Source organism: Mixophyes fleayi, chromosome 5, assembly GCF_038048845.1.
Source record: "Mixophyes fleayi isolate aMixFle1 chromosome 5, aMixFle1.hap1, whole genome shotgun sequence".
NCBI lineage: Eukaryota > Metazoa > Chordata > Amphibia > Anura > Limnodynastidae > Mixophyes > Mixophyes fleayi.
In genome coordinates, this window is record NC_134406.1 from 249,646,483 (window position 1) to 249,671,105 (window position 24,623).

The window sequence follows — 24,623 nt, forward strand, 5'->3', positions numbered from 1 at the left end:
TCAATATTTCAAGTGGAGCAGGTGCAAGACGACATACCTCCACTTTATCAGAGAGGAAACATGAAGGGATGGAAAATCCCTTATTAAACAAAGTTGTGTGTGTAAAGTAATAACGTCTCCCATGTCCAGGAGATACCTATACACTACATCGCTGTCCAAAGAGGTTTAAAGTGAGCTTATCAACATTACACAGTGCAGGCAGCCGTTTTGTGAACCAACCTGATATACTGGAGAAGGAAACGTGTATCATTCACTAATGACATATAATCACTGACCATGGAGTACAAAATAGCTGAGCTGAGGGGGCAGAATTGCTCCCACTATGGCTGATATTGTAAAGACAAAGAGAGCAATAAGGTAGCAGGCTTGGATCGGCAGCAAACCCATGTTCCTGCAAACAGCGCAAATTAAATGCAAAGAACATCCTTAGGATGGTGTAATGTCTACGTCACCAAATTACTGCATGTAAGTAACACTTCTGGAGCAGACAAATGTAATAAAAAGTTTTACAAAGCAGTTACAATCAATATCTGGAACTATAATTAGCAAAGGCAATAAATGAAAAGGACGCAATCTGTTACCGCTGTTGCCTAAAAGATTAATAATTCAACCTATAGAAAAGGGCTAAATAAGAGCTTCCAAATATGCACAAATTATAAATAAAATTAAATGCACAGTAATGTCTAGAAAAATCCTGGCTTGGGATGTCTTGTCTGGATGCATTTATTCTCTGTCATAATACTTATAAAAACAATAAACTAATTTCTTAATGTTATGCTTCATTCTGGGGAAAATAATCTATACCGCAGTACGGGCAAACTAACCAATAATCTAGGATCATGTCTGGGCAAAGGCAGCATTTTTTAAAGCAGACGTAGGGAAGGTACATGTGTTGTGGAACTACAAGTACCACAATGTCCTATCAGCCTGTTCCAAAACTAAAGGGGGTTATCCTACTGATGCACCAGCAAGATGAGCCTAAGACTTTTTTTCCTTGAAGCTCAAGGTGCATGCTCTAAATCACCTAGAGCAGTCCAGTGACTGTGCTGGTGGCTTTGGACCCTTCCCTAGTCTCCAGCACATCCCCCCAGGAGTCAAAAGGCCCCAGAGAGGGATAAGGGTCTTCAGATCCCCCTCTGCTGCAAGGCTCCGGTAGGCCACTTTCTCCCCTAGGTATGCCAAAGCTTTCCCTAGGAGAACTGTTTCTTAACCCCCCCCCACAAGGAAGTAGCCTCCGAAAATTTAAGGAGAGGGTCACCCACAAGGATCTATAGCCAAACCCCTTGAAAATGTGCCACATAAGACAAAAAAGTGCTGATGTCAATAAATGAACAAGGGCTCAATCACCGGAGTCTACAAATTTTTTGTATTCCAGCCAAAAGACCAAGATCAAGAAATAAAGAGTTATGCAGGGCGGACAAAAAGTGCTCAGTGCTCGTGCCTTAGTCTGCTCACAGTGAGAGCGCTAACCCTGTCATGTCAATTTTCAGGCCCCCCTTGTGCTGCGTTAACTGGGGGAACATCAGCACCTCAGCCCCTGATAAGAACAGATACTGTACGTTCCATGTAGTATCTTAGCCATAAGGATGAGTCTCTTCACAAACCTAGTGCAGTTATCCACAACTTATCTGAAGAGAAATGTATATTAGGTTTAATGGAACCAAATGAATTTCCCAATAACATGTCTCAGATTTTGTAATGCTGATTCCTATATGCAAATGAGGGGGAGGAAACCGATGCAGTAGCTCTGTTCTCAAAAAACATTAAACTGTACGAATTCTCTATCGATACGGTAAAGAGAGTACGGTAGCTTTACAGGTGGAGGTCAGATACACTATTTTTTATTATTTTCAAAATACTGACATACGATGTGATAGGTCAGCAAGTCGCTCTGTCATCAAATGAAAATAGCCAAAAGTAACACTGATCGTTATTATTTGCATTTTGTTAAAATATACATTTATTTAAACATATTTCTTTTTCATTCTCCAGTACCTGTGTGGTAACATGGAAAAATAATACTCTACAACTAGACCAAGTGTTTTAAATTAAAATATCCATTTGTACCTAAAACTAGACTACAAAAATATGATGAAATTCTGAAAAATGCTTTGTACAAAGTCAACCAAAGGAATATTTATTGTGAAAGTAATGTGTTTTATATTCCTGTTTGTGCCAAGTGAAACAATGTAACAAGTTTATCTTTAAAAAGTTTTTGCTTATCCTGGTAATATAGTCATATCTCCAGACACTGCCGTTATAAAAATAGGGACATAGCCCCACACCCACAAACTGCACAAGCGCGCCCCCTGAGCATTGTGGCATTCTATAGCAGATATGACCAATCACGTATCAATCAGCCCAGCCTCACCTATAATACCCAACCCATCTACAGAAGACCGCACACGGTTTGGACACGGTGTTTAGAGATCAACACTTTGGGGATGGAAGAGGGGTCCTTAAAGATGTAAGGCTCCCATAAAAATAATATATAAAAAATAATATTGTTTTCTCAGTGTTTGCATAGGTTTCCTCCGGGTGCTCTGGTTCCCTCCCAAAGTCCAAAAACATACTGGTTGGTTAATTGGCTGCTAACCTTAGTTTGTGTGTGTGTGTGTATATAGTAGTACATTTAGACATTAAGTTCCAATTGGACAGGGACTGAAATGACTGAATAAATATTCTCTGTACATCGCTATGTAATATGATGGCGCTATAAACAATAATAATAATTAATAAGTGCAAAGAAATAAGGCTCTCTGTGCAGGTTGACTTAACAGAAAAAACCATATAAACAAACGAGGCATATTTTTACTTTTGCAGGGCATAAATTCATACACTTTATTTTATCTCAGGAGTTGCAGCCACTAGGTGGAGCACTTCTTATGCTCAATACATGCACAGCAGACACAGTGGTATTGAGAGCTGGGAGATGCGCCCTCTAGTGTCAGCTTCCCCAGTGTAAAATCCATAACAATAAGATAAGACAATTAAGCAAAACTGTCAACAATGTTTATTTGCAGAAGTGTAATTAACAAAATAAAATTAGCTCATCGAAAAAAGTAACTATTGAAGCTGCACTCAAGTGGAATAAATACTGTTACTTATTTAGTGTTTACTAATGAATTTCAGTGTGAAGGTCACAGGTCAAACTTTAAATGAAACATACATGTGCGGTATGATTGCCTCTTATGCTCCTTGCACGTTCCTACGAGGTTAAATAGTTCTTACATGACTGGCACACATATGAATTCAATGAGAAGGAATAGAGTTGGCAAGCAGGGCACAGCAGCTTATCGCCCACAAACTATTGAGAATGAACATAACTCAAGGCATATTATACATCTGCGTTTCTCTCATTTCAGATGGAGAAATGTATTAGAAACGAGCGACTGGAAACAATTCTAACAGCTTATACCCAAAACAACAAAATACCACGGTCACAGCTGCCGCTGGGGCTACTTTGGAGGAAGGCCGAAAAGAGGGTGTGGAGGAAAATGAACAGGGAGCTGTCGTCCCTTGTTCCTTTATAGGGATCTAAAGTATGACACGGCCAATTACAAGAGCCCGTTACTGTTCTGCACTGACGGAGTCCATCTGTTACATGTATTTTCAGATGCTCGCTGTGTAATGCAGGCCAGCAGCTCTGTCTTTCAAACAACTGGAAGTTGGCAGGGCAGCAGGAACACAGGATCGTCACTGCTCGTCCTCATGTCAGAGGAAGAGACCGCTGTCTGCTCGCTCTAGCATGGGGTAAGGAAGAGAGATAAATTACTGCCTGATGAAGGGCTGAATCTCCCATCACTTCATATAGGGGAACTTCCAAGTAAAACTGAAGATTTAGCGGAATGTGACCTCTACGTTTATAACCATCGCAAATCCCATAATAAGTGCTGGTTTGTGTTTGGTTTTAATATACAACACATGAGGACATTTATGAAAACTGGCACTTTGTAAAGGTTTTTTTTAACTGTATTAGCATCATTTTCTCAATATTCCTTGTTATGGAGGAGGGGTTTCTAAAAACCTGTAATTGCCTCCATAAACACGCTGGTGAGTATACACAACCGAGTAGATTCTAAAAAGTAAAAGTGGAGGTATTGCTCATAGCAACCAATCAGATGCTAGGTGTCATTTATCTAGTACATTCTAGAATAGTGATGGACAACCTGATACACTTCAATGCACGCATGGTGCGGCCCTCTAACCTTTAAAGGGGCTGCACCTTACCATTAATCTTAGTAATATGTTAAAAATACATTTAATATAAAAAATAAGACTCCTATCTGTAATAATATATCAGCAGGCATCCTAATAAAGAGTTAACAGCTGTAACAAACACTTCTGACAATAAAGCAGGAAGGAGCTGGTGGCCGCATTATCTAGACAGTGATCACTAGAATCTGATTGGTTGCTAGGGCAGCACGGTGGCGTAGTGGTTAGCACTTCTGCCTTATAGCACTGGGGTCATGAGTTCAATTCCCGACCATGGCCTTATCTGTGAGGAGTTTGTATGTTCTCCCCGTGTTTGCGTGGGTTTCCTCCGGGTGCTCCGGTTTCCTCCCACACTCCAAAAACATACTGGTAGGTTAATTGGCTGCTATCAAAATTGACCCTAGTCTCTCTCTCTGTCTGTCTGTCTGTGTGTGTTAGGGAATTTAGACTGTAAGCTCCAATGGGGCAGGGACTGATGTGAATGAGTTCTCTGTACAGCGCTGCGGAATTAGTGGCGCTATATAAATAAATGGTGATGATGATAATGCTATGGGTAATGACCCCACTCTTCCTTTTTAGAAGGCTTGGTAAATCTACTCCAAAGAGTTGCTTCCATGCAGTGATCTGCATATGTGGTATATCTTACAGACCGGTGGTCCTCCACACATACTGGCCCGAAGCTCTGTTCAGCAGACAATCAGTATATAAAATATCATGATGTGCCATCTTGCCATATTTTACAGTGTGAAATGCTTAAATATCTTTAAACACCCTCTGTAGAGATGAAATAAGAGAGGGTAAATCTGGAGGGCATAGGCTGGGAGACCTGAGTTCAAATCTTGGCCCAGGGACCCACAGATATGCTACTTATGTCATACTTGCCAACTCTCCCGGAATGTCCTGGAGACTCCCGCTTTTCTCGTGAGTCTCACGGACTCCCGGGAGAGCGTAGCAATCTCCCGGACCTGCCCACTTCCTAGTGAAGTGGGCAGAATTAGGTCCAAAACGCCGCAATTCCCAGTGAATCGTGGCGTTTGGCCACGCCCCCGCTGTAAAATGACGCGTTTTGCGTCATTACATCACGGGGATGGGGCCAAAATGACGTGATTTTTGGAGCTCCGCCCACCTTCCCCGGCAGGCTCCCGGATCATACTTGACATAAGTTGGCAAGTATGACTTATGTACACATGTACTAATACTGTAATATCTACAGAAACAAGTAGTATACAAATAAGGTCTTATTTCAAGCATAAGGGTTCCATACATTACCTGTTCTAATAACCTGCTAAGGCCTACTAATGTTAACAGGTGAAGAAATAGTAGGTCACACGCATGTTCTGACAAGTCAGTACATCAATTGGTCACGTTACTGTCGAAAGTAACGTGGCCTGCACACTACTACCGTTAGTACGGTAATCTTTAACGCTTGTTTTGTGTTCTGTAGTAACGATGATATGTTTAACGCTGCATTATGCCGGGGCAAAATTAATTTTCATAGTACACTATGCTGCAGGAAACTTTAGTAACACACTTTGAACTCTCTTTCAGAAGTGAGTACTACGTTTTGTACTTATAACTGGATTGTGTTTTTCAATACCCCACGTGCACAGAGCCTAATAAATGGATCACCCTGGAATGATGGTACTATGAAGATACAGAGTCAGTGTATATAGTCAGGACTGATGATTTAGCAGCTGGTTAGTGTATCTTGGGAAGGCAGAACTGTAGTCTAAATAACAGTGCAAGGTTCAATACGATAACATTACAATGGGGGGTAAACGAGGAGGACAATGAAGGGCTTATGAATATCAATTTGTTTGGCTTTTTTTCCTCTTGCAGCCTACATGTTCATGTAAACACAGATCAACACATGATCAAGTAACTCTTCCAAACACACTTCTGTGTTGCTTTGCTCTGTGCCGAACCCTGTCTCACTTTCAGATAACACTTGAAAGCAGAAGCCGGTTTGGTGTATTTAAACTGTCAGTGATCCAGTATTTTGTTTTCTTCTGAGTGCCATTCAAACATATTAGGTTCCTCTCACATTTATCTGGTGGTTTGTGAAAGATAAGTACAAACCTCTTTAAAGCCCTTTGTTTAATTCCGAGTATTTATTAAAGAGGCCCACCTGTGGTTTGTTATGAGAAAAGTGTAAGTTATAGATTTTGCGCGGTTACAGAGCACACAACTTCCCACCATAGTGAAGATAATGTATTCTGGAATGTTATACATTATTTGATCAAGTCCTCCTGGCTGTTCTAATAAACATACCACTGCTATGTATACAGAAAGCATGAGTCAAAATTGGAAATGTAAACCTTTGCCTTGTGCTAATGTTCCTCTAGATAATCTGGCTATATTGATTGGAACGTGCGGAGCAGTAAAACAAATAATCAGAAGCATATTACACATGGGTGTTAATAAGCACATCTTGGCCATTTCAAACAAACCGTATTACTTTCCATTATTACAATTGGGAAGAATAATACAACAACTGTATTTGGAAGGCTGTGATCAGCTGGGATGATGGAATATGGAACTGACGTCTTCGCTCTCATTGGCTGAAGGAATATGTGTTGTTAATATAGAATATGCCAAAGTTATTTTACATGTCAATTGGAGCCTCTGCGTTTCTGGCTGCGGTAACACCAGGACCTCTAAGAGGTGGGTTTTCCAGACCACCAACATAGGCACTAAATATGTAAAATCTGGGAAACTAACAGCCGATAATACTTTAATGTGAGACAAAGGGTAAACTGGCAATAATCTTTTTTACAAAGGATAATAATAAACCCCCTTTCGCATCAAGACAACCTAGTGAGCTAAATAAAAATTCAATGATTATTCCCCAGCTGACAATAGAATTGTTTCTAAATTATTGTTATTAAGAATTCAGATGCAAATAAACCACCTACTTACAGTGGTCTAATTAATCGGGGGTCCAATTGCCCAGAAATCCCCTTATGCTCCAATCATGTGATCACCTGGCTTCTAGGAACCTCCTACATTAAGAAAACTACAATATATTGTCTACAGTCTAAGAATCGTTATCATGAGCATCTGACTATATCTTAATGAACACTGGCCTCAACAAAATGGCCACCTTCACTGATCTTACTTAATTTTTGTCTCTAGTGTAATATTTTTACTTATGTTTTAGATAGAGTGCACTAGTGTTTAAAGGGACTTTCATGTACATAAATTAAACACTAAAGGTACTTTTTCCAGGACTAAACCTCTTGCCCAAGTGATTTAGTTTGTTAGATATACATCCTTGTAGACTGTACCTAACATTTACTTAATATGTAAAATATCTGTGTTGATAAGTTTAAAAACTTGCACGCAGTATTGGCAAAACCCCCGTTGTCACTTCCTGGGGTGTGACATCCCCAGTGTGGAAAGTGAAAGTGCACATACCTGCTGGCCATGTTCCACTCCAATGCTGGATTCTGAGAGCCTCTATCAGCCTCAGCCGGTAGTCCTCCATTGTTATTCTCCTTCTCCGGTTTCAGCTGCTCCCATTGAGCAGTGCCAATGTTAATCGACTGCAGGTCAATCTGATACTGCCTGTCTTCAACCTCCGACCCGGGGTCTCTGAGAATGCCTAGATTCAAGGCACGCCTAAAACAGAACAATATGGCTCTGTTACACAAAATTGAAACAGTGTTTGTGACAATTCTACATGCTGGGATACAGGCTTAAATGTGTTGATCAAAATATGAACTAATACCTCATGTTTTCATTTTGCTAGATACACACAGATATGCAGTGTAAAGGATAAGCGCTGACAACTGTCTGTTTAATTCTACATCCATGGCTATATTTCTGTATTAACATACATTGTTCGCAAATAAGGAACTCGCTGGACTTTATAATTCATCCAGCAAGAATGCGATATAATGATGTTTCATTGTGGATTGGATCCTTAGCTTGTCCCTTCCCTTAAATCTTGTGGGTGTATTGGTACCATTGTACTTTTGGATATAGGTGCATAAACACCCAGACATACAATGTTTACTGAAGAGGCCCATTACTAGGAAAGTCCAACAATAAATAAAATTGCTCATTAACAATGTCATGTACACAGACTGTATATAACAGACATACTTGCCCACTCTCCCAGTATTGTCCGGGAGAGTCCCAAATTCTGGGTAGGTCTCCCAGACCCCTGGGAGAGCAGGCCAGTCGATTGCGGCTTTGCTTAGCGGGGGCAAGATGACGTAATTTGTGAAATCCCACCACCTCCCTCCTCACATGTGCTTCATCTCCCGGAGGGAAAGAACAAAAAGTAGTTGAGTATCATCACTGAGCCCCCCCTACAGTCACAGCGAAGTGATATTCTACAATAATATAATGAGGACCAGAAAACCAGAGGACAAATGTAAAACGTACGCCCTAGGCATTTAAAGTATCCTATATGAACATTTACTAATTCTCTGCAAATAATGTATTAACATACTCTACACAAGTAGCAGTGTAATAATGACATTATTATTAACCTCAGGATAGAGAAGGATCTCTGAGAAGCTACTGCTTTTGCTTATAATGAACAGATTATCTAGCACCCTCCTTCTTGCTAATTGAGAACTATCAGTTGTTGATTTAGGAGTTGCAATTTGTATTTTTATTATGCATCAGTTCCGCTTGATACTGAATAACTCTTTGGCAAACGTGAAAAACGCAAAGAACTGACAAAAATAATTTCAGGATCACAGCTCACCATTATGAAAATATTAACATAATCTTTCCTACTTGAAAGCATCCCAATATTTTTCATTGCTGTTGGAGACACCACTTTTAGACATACTGACTTGGTGACGTTTTAATAAATATTTGCTTATCCGGGATTCAGTCCAAGTGATTTGTTTTTTTCTTAAGAAGAGGAAATATTTCTTTTTCATCCTCTGATGAAGACTTATGCCTAGTCTTGTGGGATTTAAAATTTGGCTTCCCCTAAGACAGATACAAAACAATTTCTCTTCTGACAAGCGCTTAATGGAAGTTAATGTCATTGTTTCCTTTAGATTCCAAGAAATTCTTTAGCTTACATTTAACTTTAGAGACTTAACCGAGTACTTAATGTATAGTGCCTGTAATTAATAGCCTACATCTAAATATTACTACACACGTTTAAAACTCAAATCTCTCTTTTTTATAGGTTTTCTCACAGAGGTCTGAATGATGTCATATATTTCTTTTACCAAGGCAGTTTTCTGAATTTGTGTACATTAATTGATATTACAAATCATTGAGTGACATCAGGTCATACTTTAACATACCTGTTTGCTTTGGCTAATCCAAATATAAGGTTGAGGTTTATATTTGGAAATATTAGCCAAAACACAAAAGCGCTCACATTATGTATGCCAAGTTGTGTGGAAATCTGTACAATATTACATGGTGAAAATCTCCTTACTCCTACAAGAATGACGGTGTAGCCATTTAAACATAACCATGTTAAATAAACTGGAGATAGATATATATATATATATATATATATATATATATATATATATATATATATATATACATACACACACACACACACACACACACTGGTCGAAGTGGGGGTTTTCATACCACCTATTCTTCTACTGTCTTTACTGTGAATTCCATTCATTTACATTCCCATTATATTTTTCATACCACCACTTCTAAATTTCCACATCCACTGTATGTATGTGTATAAGTTAAACACACTGTATGTGTATATGTGTATATATATATATATATATATATATATATATATATATATATATATATATATATTAAACTTATGACAACTCTCTGCATTGAGTGCACAGCAGCAGACTAAGGTGTTATACCCAAGAGTGCAGTTCAAAACCAAACGACCGAGCTCTAAGCTGATCTATACTACACTGTGGACTGTAAGCTCCAATAGGGCAGGAACTGAAGTGAATGGTGATCAGATCTGTCCTTTGTTATCCTAGCCCTGGAATTTTACCTATTTTTCAATACTGACTGGCTATACACTACTTTTCCTATTAATCTCCATAAATACAAATCATACCTCCTATTCTCACTTTACGGGACTTAAGAATGAATAATCATAGTATTAAACATTTTAAAAAATACCCAGCCAGACATTACTGTGCATGATATGCTTATATGCCCCAGCAGCGAAAGTCTCCCTTGCAACAAAGGATTTAACTTCGCCCCTACTAAAATCCTCATACACATGCTCTTCTTTTCCCACTTTGTTTACATAGTTAAAATACCTGATAATCCTCATAGATTTCTCTATCATTTTACAACCAAACAGAGCATTTATATTATTGCAGCTAATCCAAAATATTATTTCCATAATGCAAAATTATACTCCATAATGCAAGTGGCTTTCACAGGTGAGTGTGTTTGTAAAAGAAAAATAGCGCTTATTATAATAGAAAATGTAAAAAACCCCAAAAAAACAAAACAAAACTCACTGAATGTGTACTGTACTAAATGATTTGTTTCATAGATAAACCATTTTACAAACTAACCCTTTAATGTAAATAAAAAACCCTCAAAATTTTAACTGAATTTTCAAATGCAATTCACTGCATAATAACTTTACACATAAAAAAAAAAAAAACATTATAAAAATAATACAAATTTGTAAATTCCTTTGTGCAGGTCATCAACATACTTTTTTTGTTTTATAGAATTTGACAACAAGAGAGAGAATTTACCTAATGCCAACAACTAAGAAAAACATATTGCATAGAGCAGTATCACATTAAGAAACTATATACTAGATAAAATACAGCTAAGAATCCTAAACTGACCGGTCACCAAACTGCATATCTGATGTTTAGCTTAATGACCGTCTTCAATAATTATTCCGAAAGTTTCAATGTGGTGTTCAGTTGATCAGATCATCTTCTCATTCTATTTCTATGGCGCTGCAATACCGCACAATTAACAATAGAGACACCAAACAAAATACAGATAAGGGGAAAGGCTCAATAGAATCAGAGAGAGTCAATACAAGAGACTACCAAGGAAGCAACTACATAAGAAGACATAGGCAGAAGAAAGGAAACATTACAAATGAAGAAGATAGGCGGTAGAGAGGGTTAGCAGACTAAACAGAGACAAGAGGGCTGGAGGGAAGTGAGAGGAGGGAGAGATATAGGGTAGCAAATGGCGATAATAGGGGTGGTGGAAAAGGAGTGGAAGGAGCATGTGGAGTTTAAGAAAGGAATTGTTTTAGGATGGGACAGGTAGACAAGTATGAAAAGGTAAGATTTGAGAGACCGTTTGAAAGATTTGAAGTTGGGGGCAGCAGGGCAGAGTCCTGAAGGCAGGAGTGTGAGGTTGTGACAGGTGAAGGTCACCGACAGAACATTGTGAGAGTGTAGGTGAGCATGGGTGATGGTCTTGGTGGTATCCAGGATGAGGAAAGGGTGAATCTTGGTAATGTTGGTGAAGGTGGAGGTTTGGGTGAGAGACTGGATATGCGCAGTGAAACTGAGGGCACAGTCAATGATGACCCCCACGCAGTGTGTGGGGAACAGGGGAGAGGGTAATGGTGACCTCCAGACAGTGTGTGGGGGGGAACAGGGGAGAGGGTAATTATGACCCCCAGGCAGTGTGTGGGGGGAACAGGGGAGAGGGTAATGATGACCCCCAGGCAGTGTATGGGGAACAGGTGAGAGGGTAATGATGACCTCCAGGCAGTGTGTGGGGAACAGGGGAGAGGGTAATGATGACCCCCAGGCAGTGTGTGTGGGGAACAGGGGAGAGGGTAATGATGACCCCCAGGCAGTGTGTGTGGGTAACAGGGGAGAGGGTAATGATGACCCCCAGGCAGTGTGTGTGGGGAATAGGGGAGAGGGTAATGATGACCCCCAGGCATTGTGTGGGGAACAGAGGAGAGGGTAATGATGACCCCCAGACAGTGTGTGTGGGGAACAGGGGAGAGGGCAACGATGACCCCCAGACAGTGTGTGTGGGGAACAGGGGTGAGGGTAACGATGACCCCCAGACAGTGTGTGTGGGGAACAGGGGAGAGGGTAACGATGACCCCCAAGCAGTGTGTGTGGGGAACAGGGGAAAGGGTAATGATGACCCCCAGGCAGTGTGTGTGGGGAACAGGGAAGAGGGTGACATCATCAACCTTAAGGAAGGTCGGAGGAGGGGATATAAAGAGGCCATTCAAAATTATATTGCTCCTAAAAATATCTTGGCTGGACCAAATGATATCTCTGCCCACACACAGTGTCTGGCCAATCTGGTCACAAAAAAATCCAAACTGGTAGAAGAGATCTACCCATACATGAGCAGTTTTATTGTGCTGCAAGCTTGTGTGTATGTCACGTCATACCTCCCAACATTTAGGCATGCGGAAGCGGGACAACATAAGCCCCACCAGGTATTTGTTCCACCGAGGGTTAATATGTGGTACACATAATATGCCCTAACCATATGTAATGATCATTAAAGAAATAAAAGTATATTACTATTTCCCAAATAGCTGTCTTCCAACATGTAAACAAACTGACACATCTTAGAAGCAAGATCAGTGAATATGTCACAGGAGAATTGTAGATTCAGCCTTTTTACAAAACACCGCCTTTTTGTAGTAAACAAAAAAATTGGAATCACAATAAGAAAAAAATTGCCTCTTTATAATACACCAATATTTCTTTAACCCAGTGGATCCCAAACTTTTTCAGTTCAAGGCACCCTTAGGGTCTCCATAATTTTTTCAAGGCACCCTTAAGCAAAAATAATTACCAAGTAGTGTCCCGCCTTGCTTACCACTGGCTTTGGCCGAGGCACCCCTGTGAGATAGCAGAGGCACCCCAGGGAGCCCAGGAGCACAGTTTGGGAACCACTGCTTTAACCTAATTGTAGAACTCGGCAACAAAAGGCTAATACAACATCCAGCTGTTTCATAATATCCGGAGAAACATCCACTGAAATTGTCAGAGGGCGAACACGAAAATTCTTCTTCATTCCACAGTCATGCAGCACTGTTGTTGTTCCTGCACGCTGCATGATCTAGATGGGTGACATGCCCAGACAGCATTGTGCTTTCATCATCATCATCATCAACAACATTTATTTATATAGCGCCAGCAGATTCCGTAGCGATTTACAATTCGGAACAAATAGTAATAAAACAATACTGGGTAATACATACAGAGAGGTAGGAGAGCCGTGCTTGCAAACTTTCAATCTATGGGGCAATGGTCTGATACACAGTACTATATCATATTGAATATCTGTCCAGCTAGAATGCAAAGGTTACAAAGTATTGAGTGGGTTGTATGCTTAGTCACATAACTATGTTGGTCAGAGGGTTGTTGTCTTCTATTAGCTGTGCAGAGAGTGGTAATAAGGTAACCTAGGGAGATTAAGAGGGAGGTAGAGGAATACTATAAGCTTGTCTGAAAAGGTGGGTTTTCAAAGAACGCTTGAAGATTTGAAGACTAAAGGAAAGTCTTGTGGTGCAAGGGAGTGAATTCCATAAAGTGGGTGCAGCCCGAAAAAAGTCCTATAACCAAGAATGGGAGGAAGTGATGAGAATAGAAGGGAGACGCAGATCTTGGTGCAGAACGGAGGTGTCGAGTTGGGAGATATTTTGAACAAGTGAGGAGAATAATTTTATATTGGATTGGTTGAAAACAGGCAACTGATGTAGAGACTGACAGAGTGACTCAGCAGATGTAAAACGAGTTGTAAGGAAAATCAATCTAGCTGTTGCGTGCAGAACCGATTATAGAGTCTGATTTTGGGAAGACCAGTAAGGAGGGCATTACAATAGTCTATGCGGGAGATGATGAGTGCATGAATTAAAGTTCTTGCAGTGCCTTGTGTGAGAGATGTACGTATTCTGGAAATGTTTTATAGATGTATGCAGCATGATGTAAATATAAAGTTGATGTGGGAAACAAAGGATAGTTACGAGTCAAGGATTACACCTAGGCAGCGAGCTTGCGAGGTGGGATTTATGGTCATGTTGTCAACAGAATTAGAAATGTCAGGCAGTAAGCTTCTATTGCTTGGTGGGAATATTATTAATTCTGTTTTTGAAAGATAGAGATGTTGTGTTGGAGAGAGGACATCCAAGGTGAAATGGCAGAAAGACAGTCAGTAACGCGAGACAACACAGACGGTGAGAGATCAGGAGATGATAGATAAATTTGTGTATCATCCGCATAGAGATGATACTGAAATCCAAAGGAGCTTATTAGCTTTCCTAGAGAGGTGGTGTAGATAGAGAAAAGCAGAGGACCTAGGACTGAGCCTTGTGGTACTGCCAACAAATAAAGAAAGTGGAGGTTGTTCCAGAGAAATTAACACTGAAAGAGCGATTAGATTGGTAGGATGAGAACCAGGATAGGACAATGTCTTGAAGACCTAGGGATTGTAGCGTCTATATGAGGAGAGAGTGGTCAACAGTGTTGAATGCAGCAGACAGATCCAGGAGAATTAGAAGAGAGTAATCACCTTTAGTTTTAGCTGTGATTAGATCATTGACAACCTTGGTCAGCACAGTCTCTGTGGAGTGTTGAGAGCGAAAGCCTGACTGAAGAGGATCCAACAGGTTGTTTGCAGAAAGGAAACGTGTGAGGTGAATATAGGTAATTCGCTCGAGAAGTTTGGAGGAGCATGGGTGCTGAGTAATGGGGCGGTAATTTGAGAGAGAGATTGGGTCAAAATTTAATTTGTTTACAATAGGAGTAATCACTACGTGCTTGAATAGTGATGGAAAGATACCAGTAGAGAGAGATAGACTACAGATTTAAGTTAGAGGTGGAATGAACACATGAGACAAGGACCTACCAAATTGTGAGGGTATGGGAACAAGAGGACAGGAGGTAGAGTAGGAAGATGAGACGAGAGTAGAAACTTCCTCTTCATCAAATGAAGAGAGGGTGTCAGAGGATGCTGGGAAGGAATTGAGCTGATTGCTAGTTGAGGGAGATGATATCTCAAGGCTCTCTATGGACTACTAGAAACCCCATTAATTTTTTCAATCTGCAGGAGCCACGGTAACTGCTGCCTGTCCCTTTTATTTAGCATTGGTATATAGTACTCCTTAGTCACAGCTTTGAGAAGTAGGACAGGGGGAAGCACCCTGTAGTATTCCATTCAGAATAAAAACAAGGACATGTATGAAAGACATAAAAGGCCATTAAATAAAGCACAATAATCACACCAGTCATAACAATGAGCCACTGTTAAGTCAAGGTGAAAAACACATTCCAATACTACCCATTGTGCTTTGATTGGATAAGTGGCTGGCATCAAACAGTATGTCAGCCAATCAGAACACTGACAACACCCCCACTACCCAGGAGCCAGAGTGGGAAGCCCAGCATAGAACCTCTTGGTGAGGAGAACACAGTACATGATGTAAGTGTAATTGATTTGTACTTGATGTGATGCAGACAGAGAGAAATAACAGACCGAAGGATATTGGGGGAGAGAGGTAAAATGTATGCAGAAGAAAAAGAAAGGAAACATAGAAATGAGATGGGTAAATACCGAGAGGAAGAAAAAAGGGTAGTACATTGGGAAGAGGACCAGAGAGAGAGAGAGAAATATACTGGGGAAATTTTCTAACATTCTACAACTGTAACTACAGCAGAAGAGCAGTACCAAGGTGAGCCTGTGGAAGTTCCCAAATGGTTTTATAATTTCAAACAAACATGACACCTCTGAATTTCATTTAAAAAATAAATAAATTAAAATTTCTAAACGTGAAACCTCCCTAATCTGAGTTATTTTCTTTTTTATGTTTTAATTTGATAAAGAGAAGTTTGTGTTCTTGCATTTATAACAAGCATCAAGGACACACTTAATATTGTACATGTGTGCATTTAATTTTTACAACTGTGTGGTTACTCTGTATTAAGTCACAATCTAATAGGGTAATCTTAAAGTGGCAAATGTGGAAATAGCTCATACATAATTTACCTTTAAACATAGCTTGCTTCAATTGCATGTATTCATTTGAAAAGCAGTTTAAATATTTCTGTTTTAAGGGCCTATTAATTAATGGTAAGCATTTCCCCCCCAGTTATTTCTCATTCAGTATTGCAATGATAAGGGATGATTTAACGCAGCCATTTATTAAAAACATCATTTTAGGACAGCGCATCCAATTAGGGGCTGTCCAGGCGATAACATTACTTTAGCATTATCTCCGGGATCTGGTGCATGCGCGACCTCAAGTCCTTTTCGGTATTTAACGGAGGGGAGAGCACAAAGCCTTGCAGCGAGGAATCCGAAGATCTCTTTACTGGGATGCTCTGCCCATAGGGCAGAGCGGCTAGCACCATTGGGGTCAAGCTCAGAAAAACTACATTTTCCTTAGCTTGATAAATTGCCCCATTGGGAATTATGGGGACTGCAGTATAAAGCGATACTTAGCCTAATGCAGGAGATATCTTGGATATCTCCTGCGTTAGGCTTTTGTAACGTAGCTTTGACACTAAATTACGTCCAAACCATTTTCCACGTGATTTAAGGCTTAATAAATAGACCCTTTAATGTCTTTTCAGGTTAGAAACATGTATGATCGGGGGAAACCATGGATGGAAAAAGCCGGCGAATCTCATCACCAGTGGGGGGTACCACGGCCGTAGTAGTGATACTGCCATTGTTAACCCCTTGATAGAGAAAAGGGTGTTAGAGATATGGGGCTTTTCTCACGCTCATAAATCATGCCCTTCTGTCTTTTTGTGAAATGAGAAAAACGATTGTTATGTGTCTCTTTATTGTGTTCTACAACTGGGCTAATGGGACTTACAAAATTGTTACTGCTTAACTGAGATTCCAATTTCTTTTCTACAAAGAGGCAGTGTTTTGGAAAATAGCTAAAATTTACTACTTTCATGAGACAGACACATTAATAGCTTTTGGAAAAAACAAAACATTTAATCAAACATGTTGCCGACACTGACAGAACATTAAACATCAGTGTATAATATTGATTGATAGACCTTTATTGATGTTAATAAACATTTTTTACCAATCACAAACACGCAGCAGGGCCCAGACGAGAAGGTTCGTACACTGGCCACAGACATTTTCCTGGACAACCATGTGTCTCTACACAATGAACTGATACAGTCTAGACAACCAGAATCTTTTTCTTTCATCCTTTTTTGGCTTAACTCTTCAACTATTGCAAAACCTATTGCTCAACAACTTTTCTTCAGACGGACATGGGTCCAAAGCATGAAAATAGACTAAATTCCTGAAGTTTTTAAAAAACAGGGAGACATATAAATCATGAAAAAGTCCAGGACGACTGCAGTGAAATCAGCACTTGCACAAGTTGAGTAACTTCTCTTATTTTATTAGACGATAGACCACCCTGACTTCTGAGGAGAGATTTCTGAAACAACATTACCTTTAAATTGATAACATGTACATACCAATGGCAGTCGGTGATTTTAGTGTGGGCAATGCAAACTTATATCCAACAAGCTCTATTATTTTAACTTTAAACACATGACAAATCATGTCAGTGTCGGCCCTCTAAGCCATATGATTGATAAAATGTCTCGCTGGTTTCACAGGTGACCTGAAATAATCCCGGCAATAGAAGACTGGACAGTAAGTGTAGGTATAGTAGAAAACCTCACGACAGAAACCACTATTGTTTTCTGACAACAATATTTACCTTCTGTATAATAATTGTCATGGGGACCTGAAGGTGTATTCAGTCTTTGCTTATAGTACAGGAAAATTGTATAGCCATGGAGTCATGACCGACACGTAATTATGCTGCAGTGACAGGTAGAGACGCTGAATTACATCAGAATAGACCTCCAGATCTTGTAATGCCATTCCCCAATATATTTCTAAATTTGCATTTCATGGATTTTATAGCATATGAATATAGCGGGGAGGATAAGTCATACTGGTGAGGGGTTGGGGAAGAAGCGATAACCCTTCAGGCCAAATTGTGATTGTGAAATGTGCAAAATTTTATCGCCAAACGTGAAAGGAGCCAAATATTTTGCAAAATGGTTAATACATATTCATCTCTGCTATGTTTTGCTATATGTATCTATGTATTTGTTTTTGCCTTAGCCACACACTGCAGTAAACACAAAACTGAAAGCCAACATTCTAAATATATCCCTTTCCATGCGAGAAAAAAGCATGCAATTCAAGTACCCATCCAATGCAGCTATAAAAACACCAATAGCTATTTTTTTTTACTTTTGTTTCAGTGGGAAAACAAAATTATATGAAAGAAAATGTAATCCAATCTTCCTGGCTAAAACGCTTTGTTACTAAAAAGTTCCATTTCTCCCAGGGTTTAGAAACAATGTTATAAATGTTTCTCTCCGAGCAGTCCCCCATAATCCTCTCAGTGCAGGTGCTTGTGTACCAGCAATATTAGGATCAGCTCCAGCATCTGGGAGAGGAAGAGCACAGAACACCAGTAATCCTTACATGTCCTGAAAACAGAGGCAGGAAACCAAGAAGTAACTTAAAACTAGCCTCAGAGACACAAAGGTCAGGTCTTAATTGTGTCATCCAAACTGTGCAATATTATGACACCATGCAATTACATGCAAGTACAAGATGTTTACTGTGCACCTCACAATCATTAGCACTGAAACAGCAATTAACTAAAATGGTAAATGTAAAGGATAAGGACACCCAACAATCAAATCAAAACACTTAAATACACCACTATTTATACAAAGCTACACTTTATCAGTACAGTATATATATATATATATATATATATATATATATATATACACAAGTTAACCCGTGCACGATACTCATGCATTCTAGTCAAATCAAGTTACTTAAGGTGTTATAAAGGTTCTTGTCATGCATTTGGGCCATAGCCCAGGCCTCCTCAGGGGAAGAGCGTTACTTCCCGACGTAAGCGCCCTTTTTTAACGTGGTTTTGTCCACATGTCACCACCTCATCATTCTTCTCCATCACCTCATCCTTCATTTTCATCGCCACATCTATCCAGATGTCTATCCAGACACAGGGATCTGTCTCAGCGGTCCTGAGTATCACACTCCTCTCACTGTCACCCCCGGCAACCACTCCCCACTGTCACCCCCGGCAACCACCAACCACTCCCAACTGTCACTTCTCCTTCAAGAAATATATATATATATTTTTTAAATCTTTATAAACACTTTTAACAATTAACAAATTAAATTAACAAATTAAAAACATCTTAGTATACCAAATTTCAGCCCTTTCTGAATTTTTTTCCCCACACACACTAAGAATTTAGTAGGTCAGTGCATAACTCCGCCCAGCAGGTGGCGCTGCAGCTTGGTTTTATTTTTTCCACACACAGACAGACTAACACACGCCACTAAGCATTTATATTATAGATATATATATATATATATATATACACACACATACATACACACACACATATATATATACATACACAGTGGTCAAAGTGGGCTGTATACAGTTGTACGCCATTCCACCACTTCTTCTGAATAATAAACTTTCAAATTCCATTCACTTATTGCTCTCATAACACCACATCTAACTTTCTACTTTGCTATATATCACACACATACTGTATATCTTCTTCACTGGTAAACCTATAATTCCTCCCACCCTCTTACATTGTCCACACAGAATAGGATCCTTTCTGAGAGCCGAGCAGCCGGATTATTGAGCAATTTAGCCGAACTACTTTCCATATCATTCGGTTCTGTTACTGTGGAAGGAAAAGGACACATAGCCATAGTCTTTCTAATTCAATATAAATTTGGGTCCACACACAAGCAGAAATACTGCGCCAATTGCCTGATATCACCTGCAATATCGAGCTGTGAGCGGCCGATTCGGAGGCACCTTGCGCGGATTTCTTAATAATTGAATCTGCCCCTAAAACGGCAAAATTTGCCATCTGAACTGCTGTGTGTATGAGCAGCTTTACTCTATCACAAACCGCTCGCATATCCCTTATGTTATCTCCAATCCGTTCCAATCACACAAGCTGTAAAAGTTCTAGCAATGACCATTATTTTGACCGGTGATGAGGGATCTTTACCCTTTTTTGATGACCATATGCTGGACCCTCCTCTAAATTTATTGACAGCAATGCTTTTATTTTTTTTAATCGGCCATTCACCATGACAAGTATAAATAATTAATAGCAGCCTGAAAAACACAAACCAAGGGAAAATGATAATTACCAAGATTTTTCATGTTTTTGCTACTTTAAAGATTCTGTTAAGGGCTTGTTCAATTGTGCACAGAGTGCATCCAGAACAGGCACAAAGTCACTCCGCGTGGCCGTAACATTCCAGATCCGTGATGTTGCGGTACCGTATTATCGGAAATATGCACAGTCTATTTAAAGTACCTGCTTCTCTACTAAGTTGTCAGATCTTCAGGTCTCCTTACCTGTTAGGACGCTGTTCTCTCTGGCTCCCGTCTGCACATCAGTATCCTGTGTTACCTGTTCCACGATCAAGACCTGTTGTATTATTGCAAGAACCTCGTGCCTCATCATCGGTCCTGTCCTTAAGCTATTCGCTTTCCAGGGATCTTAGCGCACCAGTTCTCTGCAGTTCACTACTTCCGGTGTTACCTGTTCCAAGATAATGACCAGCGGTTTTGTTGCAGGAACCTTGTGCCTCATAATCAGTCCTGTTCTCAGCTATTCGCTTTCTAAAGACCTCAATGCTTCGGTTCACTGCCGTTCACCAGAACCTCTACATTTATCATCCAGTAGTCCTGCTCCACTCCACGGTTCCATCTCACCCTGCTCTAATCCCCCTTAGAGGACCGCGACCTGCGGCTAGAGAGCAGCTAAGCCTATAATCCCTTGCGGGGATCCCTGGTGAATACCTCTCTATCGCTTGACTCCGCACCTCTCTGGGGGTAAGTCTATCTAGAGCGGGGTTTCGAGGCCTATTCCAAACTCAGGCTCCGTGACAGTGTAACACTAAAATCCAGGCTCAATAGCCAATAGCTGTTGATTATTCAAAATAGTTATCTAGGATACAGAACTAAACATTTGTCTATAATCCTTTATAGAGTCATGTCTGTGTAATCCACTTCTTTTTTGACAATTGTTTGGTATTAATGAAAATGTTCTGTTGCCTGCAGTTACAGCAGATATAAAGTGGTTCAATATGTGCATTTCATGACAGAACTAAGGGGAAAATAATTTATTACCACGTGTACGGAATAAATAAAATAATGACAAATGCAAAGCTTTTATGATTTCCTGATACGGTCCATAAACTCAGAGAGAATGCATCCAAGTACATAGCTCAACCATTTCCAAATCTAGAAAAGATTACAGATGTATCCAGGTTTCTTGCAGAGTGATGGCGCACAAATATACAACACTAAGACTAGATGCTGCACTCTATAATCAATCGAAACATATCTGTGCTACAGGGAGAAAAGGGTCAATCCTTAAACTGCAGATTAGTAGGTGTGTATATTTTAGCACTGCACGGGAAGACATTGCTTGCCAATGGACACACACCAGTTTATCTCCACCCCCCGACTCTGTCTATTTTGAGATTTATTGATATCACCCTTCACTTACTGTACGTTTGTTTGTTTCATAAGTGCAAAGTAATTGCTTCCATACTTAACAAACGTAATATGTTAGAGGCTGACAATTACCCCCCCCCCCCCCCATGTCTCTATGACATAATATTCTATAATAAACTGGAGAATTAGTCCTTCAATAGAATTAAATAAACAGCGGCAGAAACAGCATCGTCGGGTCCATAGAGTGTTACTCATTAAAATAATTTATTGCATATATAAAACAAATAGTACAATAGTGTACATGAAAAAAAAAAATCAGCTGAATTGTAAGCCGCTGGCACTGTGCCCTACTACACGCTCACGGAAAAGAATTTGGAAAAATTAAAGAAATCACAGGTGATGATGCCCACATACAGCTACAGTCATGGCCAAACCCAGGGTGCGGCTGGTAGGTAGGTCCACATAGAAAAAAGTCCCTGAACTCATGTATATAGTTCTTGCATAATTACTATAACAAACCAGTTGACCAGAATTGGTTAATTTCCTTAATTGCCCAGGGGCACAATTTATCCCGAATCCAGCAATGGCAAAGTCATCCAAGAACCTTCTTTTCCAAAACCTCTGTAGTCAGCTGATCAAACTGTGTCAATCACAAAAGCAAACGTTCTGTGTGTAGAGGCAGCCAGAGACTGCATGTTCCAGAGGTCTGGAATATGGGTAGAGATTGTTGATCATATTAAAGACTACTTTACTCCCAGCTGAAATATGCACTTAAACTGTTTGGGTTTAATTTAAAGGCACCATATCTTATTTTTTAATTGTCTCTTTGTATGTGTCTAATGGAAATGTATGATAAAATACGAATTATTGGACTTATTTTCTATAAAAGTGTTTCTGCTTCTGCTTGCAGAATGTACCACTCAGCAGAATGGCATTGTTTTTGTCTCTGTCTCATAATCCCCTCGTCTACTCCCAGCACCCCTCCTATCAATCCTATTCATGTGTGATAAGACTCAAAATACAAACACCACTGATAGCATAGTCTGGGGGTCTTGAGATCTTATACCCCGCACAGAAAGAAAACATAATATTATATCTCCCATATGTTTTCTTTTGCCTTTGGCACAATTAAGCAAAGACGACACAGAGGCTGTGGGCTGCCCCCAGAGCTCTATCTGCAATATGACATCCTATCTCCCCCCTCTGCCATCACATGACATACTGAGAGCTGTGAGCCTGTGTCTAGCAGCTATTTTTGTTTGCCAACAAGAGACATCTTGAAAATCAGATAATGATTTTAAGGAGGCCGGCTAAGAAAAAGGGTACTTAACTTGCTATTTAAAGAGAAAAAAAATCTTCTATGCGAAATAGCTGCTTTTATACACTTTCAAATGAAGGGAAAAAACCCTTTACTTGAAGCATCTGACACCTCGCAATATCCTTATCTCTTTAAAATTCTCTGTAAAAGCCTGATCAGCATTATACTCAATACTCAGGTCACGTAAAGGAATTATTAAATAAATTAACAAAGTAAAATAAATGTAGATTAATTTGCTCCTTGTATATACTAAGCCAACATATTTCACTTTTTATGCTAACTATCAGTCTGTTTTAAGTTGAGGCCAAGGTTTCCCAAGTAATAGTTCTCACAAGATACCTAAAAGTGCCATCCTAATTAATAGTTAGAAACTTAAATTTAACTTTTGAAATCTATTACTGATTAATGTCCCATCATCACATTTTTAAGGTTTGTACAACTAGGTTGCTGCATTGGACACAGCAACATGTATCCAGCAGTACAAGGCAGTCCTAGGAGTCTGCGTAGAACACATACAGTACACGGCTGCCAGCACATAACGCCTTCTGCATCTCCCTAAATCCACGATATTGCTCACAGAAGAATATCTTCCCACACCTTAGCATCTGTGTTTGGGCAACCACACTGAGAACACAATTTATGTTCTGAGAAGAGATGAGGTCAAGCAGTTGTTTGAGGAATACTGCAGGCACTTCTCTCGTCCCAGCTGGAATATTCTGTTTTCTCGTACTTTTTTCCCCCCTTCTTTTCATCAAAAGGTGTTTCTTGAAAACAGAAGCAAGTGGGAGGCCAAGAAATACCTTGTTTCCTGGCCACAGTCATCTACACCTCTCCTTTGTCTGTAAGTCTCTGGACGGAGAGCCTCGTACAGCACTACAATGTTGGAGGCAACATCTGCAAACACGGAACATGCTGCATCCAACTAATTGCCATCAATTGTTCTAGATCTGCTTGCTCTGCGGAACATTATGCTTTGTTCTTGTATTAACATAGATTTGACAAGTTGCCCAGTGGATGGTACCTTTCCAAGATTTACTAACATTAATAATTAACTAAAACTAAATCAATGTTATTTATTAAATGTTAAAAAATAAATAATTACTTAGCACTAGTCTTACTTAAGCAGATGGCGTTGACAAAACTGATAATTTATGCTACAAGGGGCACTTAGCAGAATTGGATATAAAATATAACATTGCGCATTTGTAAACATTAATACAATTGGGAATATTTCAAACTTTCCTCTGGAATAATGCTTATTATAAATTTCCATGATCTTGTTATATGGATAATGCATTATAACAGTGGGCAACTAATGTTACGCTTGAAAATAATAATTTAAACCTCACTGCTTTTGGCCCCACCAGGGGTGGATTGGGAATGTAAAGTGGCCCTGGAAAAATTCTGAAAGTGACCTCATGCAGACGGGACCAAATGAACTGTAGGCAGGGCCAACACAAAAGTAGGTGTGGTTAGAATACAGTTCGCACTAGCCACATCATTGTCTCATGGTGATGGGTATACCCTTATTCCCAAGAAGAAGTTCCACCATCCTAATGCCCTCTGTGCCTCTTCTTGGGGCAAGAGTGGCTTTCAAAA

At 39.8% G+C, this 24,623-nt stretch overlaps 1 protein-coding gene across 4 annotated transcripts in view; it reads right to left on the bottom strand.

The window, feature by feature from the left end:
* Nucleotides 1-24,623, bottom strand: part of VPS13B (vacuolar protein sorting 13 homolog B) — a 718,815-nt gene that overhangs the window by 253,415 nt on the left and 440,777 nt on the right. For all 4 annotated transcript variants that reach the window (XM_075213864.1, XM_075213863.1, XM_075213867.1 and 1 more), the window contains exon 31: nucleotides 7,633-7,836. In XM_075213864.1, the coding sequence (XP_075069965.1) occupies nucleotides 7,633-7,836 (204 nt within the window). The remainder of the gene's footprint in view (nucleotides 1-7,632; nucleotides 7,837-24,623) is intronic.